The sequence below is a fragment of the Neofelis nebulosa genome, chromosome 10 (assembly GCF_028018385.1).
Source record: "Neofelis nebulosa isolate mNeoNeb1 chromosome 10, mNeoNeb1.pri, whole genome shotgun sequence".
NCBI classification, from domain to species: Eukaryota; Metazoa; Chordata; class Mammalia; order Carnivora; family Felidae; genus Neofelis; species Neofelis nebulosa.
Genome location: NC_080791.1, coordinates 67,382,534 through 67,392,227, shown reverse-complemented (window position 1 = coordinate 67,392,227; position 9,694 = coordinate 67,382,534). Strand labels below are relative to the sequence as shown.

The 9,694-nt window shown below is 41.5% G+C and overlaps 1 protein-coding gene across 5 annotated transcripts; it reads left to right on the top strand.

The window, feature by feature from the left end:
• The first annotated feature begins 496 nt into the window (after positions 1 to 496).
• Positions 497 to 6,526, top strand: ZBED5 (zinc finger BED-type containing 5). Of its 5 annotated transcripts, none has more exons than XM_058688248.1 (3): positions 497 to 1,208; positions 3,022 to 3,136; positions 4,234 to 6,526. In XM_058688248.1, exon 3 carries the CDS (start codon positions 4,375 to 4,377, stop codon positions 6,457 to 6,459), a length of 2,085 nt encoding a protein of 694 aa, XP_058544231.1. In that variant the 5' UTR covers positions 497 to 1,208; positions 3,022 to 3,136; positions 4,234 to 4,374; the 3' UTR covers positions 6,460 to 6,526. The 5 variants fall into 5 exon arrangements, with proteins under 5 accessions (XP_058544231.1, XP_058544230.1, XP_058544227.1 ...); XM_058688247.1 differs by lacking the exon at positions 497 to 1,208 and adding an exon at positions 1,215 to 1,430 and having other exon boundaries at positions 4,239 to 6,526; XM_058688244.1 differs by lacking the exon at positions 497 to 1,208 and adding an exon at positions 1,215 to 1,430.
• The last annotated feature ends 3,168 nt before the right edge of the window (positions 6,527 to 9,694 follow it).

Genomic DNA, 9,694 nt, shown 5'->3' with positions numbered 1-9,694 from the left:
CGTCCACCACCCGGGCCCTGCCCCATCAGGCTGGTTGGATATCTTGGCTACCGGCAGGGTAGACTTCTTTCTACGCCTAAGAGATCTGTTCACATATGTAAGAAGCATTTTTAAGAAAAACAGAAGCTGCCCTTGTTTTTGACCACAAGATGGGAATTTTGTCATTGGTGCAGTGCCTGAAAACACGATCCAGCGTCCATTTAGCTATTTCCACGGGACCTCGAAAGGCTGAAATATTACAAACAATGGGACCTACTGTTTAGTTCTACTGGTACTTTAACAAACTATCCCTAGACGTGTAAGGAAACAGTTTGGAAAAACCGACTCCTGGTCTCCGCGACGGACCGCCAAAGGGGAAATACCCAGCCGGTACCCTCTGCTGGGCTGTTTTTAATAGGCGGGAGGGGCGTGGGAGAGAACCACGCTTAAAGCACCCGAATGCGGCAGCTAGCCAACGGAGTATTCCAGAGGGCCGGCCAGCCGGTGCAGGCGGCCGGGTGTTCCCCTCGGGGAGGGTGCCACTTGTGAGAGGTGCCAAGACGGAGCGAGCGGACTCTTCCTGTGACACAGCGGAGAGGCCGCTATCCCTACACGGCGGCCCGCACTGCGTCTGGGGTCACTCGAGACCTCTAGCGGGAGGCTCAGCTCCCGACCGAGCCCCCACGAGCCCCTGGCACAGCAGCGTCGGGAGGGGCGAGGAAAGGAAGGGGTGTTGTGCCCCCCACTCCTTTGGGAAAACAAGAGAAAGAGGAGGCGGTTGCGTAACCTGAGCCTGGGGTGCGGCTCGGGGAACAAAGAGGTCGTGAAAGCAGCCGCAGCCAGGCTTTGAGCGCTCCTTAGGGTAACTGCGAACCACACAAATCACCGCCGCCTGGGCACCACGCCGGTGCTTGGGAGCATGCAGATTCCAAGAGTCATGTGCAGCCCCACAGGACCACCGACTTTGTCAGGCAGCACCCAGGAACCTGCATTCTAAACAAGCCCCCGGACTATCTGGAGCCCAGGGAAGTTTGAAAACAATCGCTTCACGTCTAGCACCAGCCGAAGCTTCCCATCGCCCCGGTCCAACGCGGCGGCGGCAGCAGCTGGGTCGCGCCTCAACCGAGCTTGGTCCTTTCCTTTGGTCCCGCCCTGCTGCTCAGCGCGGATTGGTGGCGGGGAGCAGCTCTGGAGCTGATTGGGCGGCGGCGGAGCCGCTCGTGGAGACTGTAAGTTCGGGTGCTCCAGAGTGCTAAATTTATCTTCAGAAGAGCGACCGCGCCAGCCGCGAACTGGATCTCTATGGAGGTGGCATAGGCGATATCCCTGAGCTGAGAGCATCTCCCTGTCCCCGAATCCTTCCCTCTGTTTTGTTTTTCATTCCTTCTTCCCTTCCTCCCCCTTCCAGTCCGCGACGACTGGCTCTTGACCCCGTTCAGGCCTCGGTGAAGGTGAGGACCAGAGCCGCCACGGCGGCTGAGCGGTGCGCTCTGAAATGGCCGCTGCCTTGAGCTGTGTAAAATGGCGGCCGCAGGCTCAGCTGGGGACCGCGGCGCTGCTCTGCAGCCCAGCCGCAGCGAAGACCGGTCTCCATCACTGATGGAGGTGACGTAGAGAGACAGTGTTGGGTGCTGAGGAGACTTCCCGGGAACGCGAGAGAAGAGTTCTGGAGGCGAGGGTGGGCGAGTCCCCAGATGTGGCGGTCTGCTGGCAGCCTGCACCTGTGACAAGGAGGGATAGCTGGCCTGGGCAGCACATCGAGGTGGCCGCTTAAAGGAGCATGTAGGTGCAGGAAGGGGTGACCGCACCCACCTTTGCTCAGGCTTTCTGAGTGGACTGCGCTCTTAACCTGGCCCTCCTGCGCCTGAGGGTATTGTTCACAGCTGGAACCGCCTGAGGCGGGGGAGGGGGGGTTGGTTGGTGAATGGATGGTATTACCTGTCAGTTAACTCAGAAGAGACAAAAGAACCAGGTTTCTCACCCACCCCCGCCCTGCCAGCCTTTTCGGGGAATGGAATAGAAACTTTACTCTCTAGGGAGTCCAGACTCTTTGTCCTCGAGAGATTCGGGAAGCACCTCTAAAAGAGGTGGGGTTGAGGCCTTACTTAGGAAAACAAAGCTTCCTACTCCGTTGTGTCCTCTGGTACCAATGGTGAGGGATCCTAATCCTAACCAGCAGCTCCACGAAGTTCTCTGTTGCTAACTTCAAATCGGGATTGTAGAAACGAGAATCTATTGCTGTTTTGCTCCCAATGATAAGAGTAGGGTTTTCTGTTGCTGCACTTTGAGACCCTCGACTTTCTGGCAGTCGTAATCCATTGTAATCCATTTCCCTCTGTTGCCCGTTAGTGCTTGGGAAATTAGAATACAAGGTACACACAAGGAATGGTTAGGCTCATGAGCTCTGCAGTCCCAACCTTTTGGGTTCTGCTCTTAGTTCTTCACTTGCAAGATGTGTTAAGTTAGCAGATGACTTAACTTCTCTGTGTCTGTTAGTTCATCTCTAAAGTGGGGTTGTTGATAGTCCCTGACTCTCAAGTTTGTTTTGAGGATTAAATAATCTGTATGAGGGATCTAGCAGTTTCAAGCATAATAAAAAATGATCACTCACTAAACGTTAATAACCTAAGTTAGGAGCTTGGTTAGGGGACAAAAGTGGTTGTAGCAAAAATGCATGTTTCAAATAACACTTCCCTGTATGATTCTATTTTAGATAACTTTTAATGTTTAGTTTTAGAGACATTAAAATGTGGCTGTACTTTTAAAAGTTAGGTTTCGTTTTTGAAAGTTTTTTTACATGTGTTTCTATGAAGTCAGTGGTTGGGAGACTGTCTCAAAACGATGAAATAACGAGGGTATTAAATGAAACAAAGATACTAGCATTTTTACTATGCTAGCCATCTTCTATTTCAGTTCACTGCATTGCAGTGAAGAATCTCTTGCACTGCCTGGGTCTAAAATAAATTGTAATGAAAGGTCTTCTTAGAGGTTTGTAGTTAGTTCTGCTTTTGCAGTGTCTAATTTTAATTTTTCTCATTCTAGGCTTTTGGTTACTCCCTTTCCACCCCATCCCTTAATTTTATTCTTTTGAAGAGTCTGCATTTCAAGCTGCCAAGGTGGAGAGTGTGATTGCAGAAGGGAGTACTACTCATTTCAGGTATCTTACCATCTAGCTGTTAATAGGAGAACCATTTTTGCTTTAGGATGTAACATAAGAATTCAAAGCTTACTCTGTAGCCAAATCATGAAGTTTAAATCAAAAGCAGATATATTTGGATAGACACTGAATATGTTTTCCTTAACTTGCAAAGTTAGTAGTCTTCTTCAGAGGTCTTAAAGTTTGCATTACTCTCCCTTCTAATTATGCTTTTAAAAATTATATGAGGAATAAACCTATTAAAATTATATGAGGAATAAACCTATTAAAATCAGAGTTTATGTTTTCTTTAGATCCTGGTTAAATCTTCACCTATAGCATAATGGAATGCAGAGTACTCAGTAAAATGTACATTACTTTGATAATGCAGTACTTAATTTGGATAATATAAATATTTATGTGATTTTGATTCCAGAGAAATAGTAGGTAACTTTTGGTCATCAGTTTATTTTTCATTGTTAGCACAGTATTTAGGATACAGAATTCTGTGTTTTGCAAAACTTTGAACTGTGTGTATTTTTAATACAGCTCATCACAATTGTTGCTAGCCCTGGTAGGAGGCTTCATATGTATAATAGTATCAACAGTGAAAATATGTAATGGCAGTAGGCATCAGAAAGTTAAAAGGGATTCCAAGACACTATTTGCCATGAGAAAGGGTTGGTAAATTATGGCCCAAGCTGTTTTTGTAATAGAGGTTTATTGGAACGCAGCCATATCCGTTCTGTTAGTATTGTCTGTGTCTGCTGCCATGCTGCAACTATAGAGTTGAGTAGTTGAAACAGAGACTATATGGCCTGTAAAGTCAAAAATATTTACTAGATGGCTCTTTACAGAAAAAGTTTGCCAGCCCCTGCCATGGGACATATTCTTCAAGGTCCCTTCCTTAAAAACACACTTATCAGCTCTTCATTATTTCTCAGCCCACTGGTTCCCACATTATATTTTATAGAACATTAATATTCTCTAAGTTAATAAGTGTTCTGAGAAAAAGATCAATGCTAACAATTTTCTTTATAGTTTATTTTAAAATATAAGTTTAAGAATACTAAACTCATTTCTATAGCTTTATTTTTATGTGATAATCTACCTTTAAGAAAAGGTGTGCCAAACCTGAGAGCACCAGGAAGTCGCATGAGAGATCACCTGATACACGAACGTGTGATGTTCCATCTGCGCATTGATGCATAGGCAGCATTTACAAATTAACTGATGTATTGCTCTGTATCATCTCTTTGATGATTGCTCATCTTCTATGTATCCTGTCATATAATTTCAACATATTTGTGATACTCAATGTTTATTCTAAACTAACCATGTTTTGTGCCACAAACACGTTACCTATGGATCTCTTGCTGAAACAAGGAAGTCTTAAACAAGAAGTAGAATCTTTTTGTTATCAAATTGTGTCTGAATCAAATGATCAAAAGGTTGGAATATTACAAAGTGAGGATGAACAATTGCAGCCTTCAGTTTCTAAAAAATCAGAAGGTGAGCTTTCCAGGGTCAAATTTATGTCCAATTCCAACAAAATAACAACATTTAGTAAGAAACCAAAAAGAAGAAAATATGATGAAAGTTACTTGTCTTTTGGATTTACTTACTTTGGAAATAGAGATGCACCTCATGCTCAGTGTGTGTTATGTAAGAAAATTTTATCAAATAGTTCTTTGGCCCCTAGTAAGCTTCGAAGACATTTGGAAACTAAACATGCTGCATATAAAGACAAAGACATAAGCTTTTTCAAGCAACATCTTGATTCACCTGAAAATAATAAACCCCCAACACCTAAAATTGTCAATACAGATAATGAAAGTGCTACAGAGGCATCATACAATGTAAGTTACCATATAGCCCTGAGTGGAGAGGCTCATACTATTGGAGAATTACTCATCAAGCCTTGTGCTAAAGATGTCGTGATGCGGATGTTTGATGAACAATATAGTAAAAAAATAGATGCAGTACAACTATCAAATAGTACTGTTGCACGTCGAATTAAAGATCTTGCTGCTGACATTGAAGAAGAGCTTGTTTGTAGACTGAAAATTTGTGATGGGTTTTCACTGCAACTAGATGAATCAGCTGATGTTTCAGGACTTGCTGTGCTGCTTGTTTTTGTTCGTTACAGGTTTAATAAATCTATTGAGGAAGACCTACTCTTATGTGAATCTTTGCAAAGTAATGCTACTGGTGAAGAAATTTTCAACTGCATCAACAGTTTTATGCAGAAACATGAAATTGAATGGGAAAAATGTGTTGATGTTTGTAGTGATGCTTCTAGGGCAATGGACGGGAAAATTGCTGAGGCTGTCACCTTGATAAAATATGTGGCTCCCGAAAGCACCAGTAGTCACTGCCTATTATATAGACATGCACTAGCAGTTAAAATAATGCCTACATCTCTGAAAAATGTGCTAGATCAGGCAGTACAGATCATCAATTACATTAAAGCTCGACCACATCAATCTAGGCTACTAAAAATTTTATGTGAGGAAATGGGTGCCCAGCACACAGCACTTCTTCTGAATACAGAGGTGAGGTGGCTCTCCCGAGGTAAAGTTCTTGTAAGACTTTTTGAGCTCCGTCGTGAACTATTGGTTTTCATGGATTCTGCTTTTCGACTGTCTGATTGTTTAACAAATTCATCTTGGCTGCTAAGACTTGCATATCTTGCAGATATTTTTACTAAATTAAATGAGGTAAATCTATCAATGCAAGGAAAAAATGTGACAGTTTTTACAGTATTTGATAAAATGTCATCATTGCTAAGAAAATTGGAATTTTGGGCTTCATCCGTAGAAGAAGAAAACTTTGATTGTTTTCCTACTCTCAGTGACTTTTTGACCGAAATTAATTCTACAGTTGATAAAGATATTTGTAGTGCCATTGTGCAGCACCTAAGGGGTTTGCGCTCTACTCTGTTAAAATATTTTCCTGTAACAAATGACAATAACACTTGGGTTAGAAATCCATTTACAGTAACTGTTAAACCAGCTTCATTAGTAGCACGGGACTATGAGAGCCTGATTGATTTAACATCTGATTCTCAAGTGAAACAAAATTTCAGCGAACTTTCACTAAATGATTTTTGGAGTAGCCTAATTCAAGAGTACCCAAGCATTGCAAGGCGTGCAGTTCGTGTACTTCTTCCTTTTGCTACAATGCACCTGTGTGAAACAGGATTTTCATATTATGCTGCAACAAAAACAAAATACAGGAAAAGACTTGATGCCGCACCTCATATGCGGATTCGACTTAGCAACATTACACCTAATATTAAGCGGATATGTGATAAAAAGACACAAAAACACTGTTCTCATTAAAATTAGAGGGTTTTGCATGTCTCTTGATAACCAAGTATAAGATGAAAATAAAAGATGATTTACTTCATCTCTGGTATTTTGGGGTTTTAAATAAAATGATTCATATTTTTTATACTTTAGATTTTAGGAAAGCTAAAGAATCAGAAGCTTTCAGTGTGTATTTATTGTTGGTATTCTTCACATTGTAATTTCAAGAGTTTCATGGTCCTAACTGTGGAAGATGTTGATCCACAAGATAAAATCCCAGTTTCTTAGCATAATTTATCTCTTTAGGATCTCATCACTACGAATCTTTCCGGTCCTGCCTACCATGCAGCCCTCCAGTCACATGGAACTTCTTGCCGTTCCCTAAACACATCACACTGTCTCATGCTTTCAGGTCTCAATATTCCTTCCCCTTGCTTCCTGACAAACTCTTACTTGCTTTTCAATACTTTGACTTAACTTATCTTTGGTACTTTGATTCTCTGTTATCTTTCTCTTTTGGTCCTGGTTTTTGTGTCTGTCTCTACTGGGAACTACTTGGTGGCCTCGTGATTCCCATTGTTACTGGACTGAGCTCCTGTAAGGTCTTATTCAGCACTGTCTCCGTTACCCAGCAAAAGGCCTTACTAAAGTAAAATTCTCAGTAAAGGAAAATGTTGGTGAAGGTGAATCAACAAAAAACGGAATAGGGTATGGTGGCTCATATTTGTATATCTGCATGTGTACTGAATGTTAGTTACCCTTTGTGTTTTTGGCTTAATTATTCTGTTACCCAGAATTCATGAGGCAGAAGTCACTAAATGATGTCACAGCTTTTATCCAAGCTGAAATATTGGAGAGGGGAGGAAGAATGAGGAATGCTTTCAGATATTTTTATTGTTTCTCGGTTCCTATATAGAGTATTGTAAATTACGTATACTGTAGACTAATGAGGTTTTACTAATCACTTACTAATGATTAGACTTGAAACCCCTATCAATTTATTTTTAGAATTCTTTGAAAGAGTTCTGACTTTCCATAGGCTCTCTTCCCATATCACCTCACATGTACAGGTCACTAGCTCAGTGTTAAATATTTTGTGTTCCTGTTATATGGGTAGCCATTATTTTATTTAATCTCACTTCCTCAAACTGAGTTCACATTTTGGGGAGTAGAAGTACCTCCCCTCACTAAGGCAGAATGTGGCAGCATGACTAGGTTGGAGGACTTGCTCCACTGCTTAATTAGCTATTTAATATTGGGCAGTTTGAGCCTTCCCACACCACAGTTTTCTCATGTGTAAAAGTACACCTTATTTGAGGGTTGTTAATACGATCAAATGAGTATGTATCTAAAATTCCTAACAGTAGATGATAGGAATAGGTGTACAGCATATATTAGTTCTCTGTCATATCCAACCATGTCCCATTTAGACTTCACTTCCACCCTCACTTGTATTTATTTTTTTAAGTGTTTATTTATTTTTGAGAGAGAGAGGGAGACAGAGAATCCCAAGTAGGCTCTTTGCTGTCAGCACAGATCATGAAGCGGGGCTCAAACTCATGAATTGTGAGATCATGACCTGAGCTGAAATTAAGAGTCAGACACTTAACCACCTGAGCCACTCAGGCGCCCCGCCACACTCACTTCTAGTCTAGGTTTTTATTCTCTGACAACTCAATAGCCTTCTAGTCCGTAGGACCTTACCTAACCTAAGGCAGCAAGATTAAGTATGTCTAGCCCAGGTTTTGTCAGATAATATTAAGCACCTATTTTATCTTACTAGATGCTTGTATGTTAACAATCTTTACAGCAATCTTATGGGATTAAGTGAGTTTTTAATTTGTCCAAGGTTACACAATAAAGATGTAATTTAAACAGATGGTTGGGGTGCCTGGCTGGGTAAGTCAGTAGAGCATGAGACTCTCAATCTCGAAGTCATAAGTTCAAGCCCCACATTAGGCGTAGAGCTTACTTTAAAAAACATAAATAAAATATAGCAGGTCTTTTCCATAGATGGTACTTTTTGTGGTCCACTGCCTTTCAGACTTTTCTTAAGAGCATCAAACAGTGACTTGGGAGTATAGCTAAAATTCCCTACTAAAATGTGGACATTCTTTAAAATCCTGTGTTTTCTTCTCTAGATTAATCAAAAATTAGCTTTCTACTTCAAAGTATGACTGCTTAATATAAAACTATGTAAAAATAGGGAGTAAATTGCCATCAGGGAAAATTAGTTCTCCAAAAAGATACATCATAATTTCTCATATATGCAGGTTTTTTTGTCAACTAATCCTAGAATTAAATCTACCCTAATTTGAGAAGTGTATACAATGCCATAATGTCCATGTCTGGCTGATACCTCAAGTCTGTAACTGGACTCTTGTGATCACTGAACCTGAGCCCTTGATTCAGTTCTTTGTTCAGAGTATCATTCTCTTGTGATAGTCCTTTTTTTTTTTTCTTTTTTTTTTTTTTAAGTCTTTATTTTAAGAGAGAGAAAGAGGGAGAGAGAGAGTATCCCAAGCAGGCTCAGCAGTGTCCATGCAGAGCCTGTTGTGGGGCTCAAACTCATGATCCCATGAAATCATGATCTGAACCAAAATCAAGAGTTGGATGCTTAACCAACTGAGCCACCCAGGCACCCTTTGAGATATCTTTCTTTACCTGTAACTTACTCCTCTGAGAGTCTAGATTCTGGCATTAAACCCAGGTCCTTTGACTGGGACCCTGCTGTCTCGTAATAGACCACTTTAATGCTACCACTATCCCAACATGATTCTTGATGCCAACTTCTCATCTGTTCTGTAACATATCAGGACTAACCTAGGGATAGTGTGTGTGGCTAGTGAGAGTAGACTTTTAGCACCTGAAGGTGGGCCTGGGACCTGCTGGATGATAGGCAAATCTAGTTCCAGACAGCAACTTCTGTGTTACCCTAACCTACTGTAGGTACCATGGCTGAATCCTAAGACAGAAGATGTTTTTTTCCTTGGATGTTTAAACCCTACATACTCTTCAGACTTTGCCTTTCTTAAATTAAAGCAAAGCAAACAAAGTCTTGAACACGGCCAGACTCCCTTTCTATTGTACTCCAAACCCTTTCACACAAAAGAGAAAACAACTCTTAAAGGAAGAAATGGGTGGCATGCTTCATACTGGAAGAGATATTTGGGAACTAAAAAATATCCTTATGGCATCCTCAAATGATAGTTACCCTTCCTGTGCATTAAACAAAATTTGATGTATCTAACCCAAAAGGCCTTTTTCA

Coding starts and splice junctions, on each gene's coding strand:
- ZBED5 (XM_058688248.1), top strand. CDS start 4,375: ATGATTGCTCATCTTCTATGTATCCTGTCATATAATTTCAACATATTT.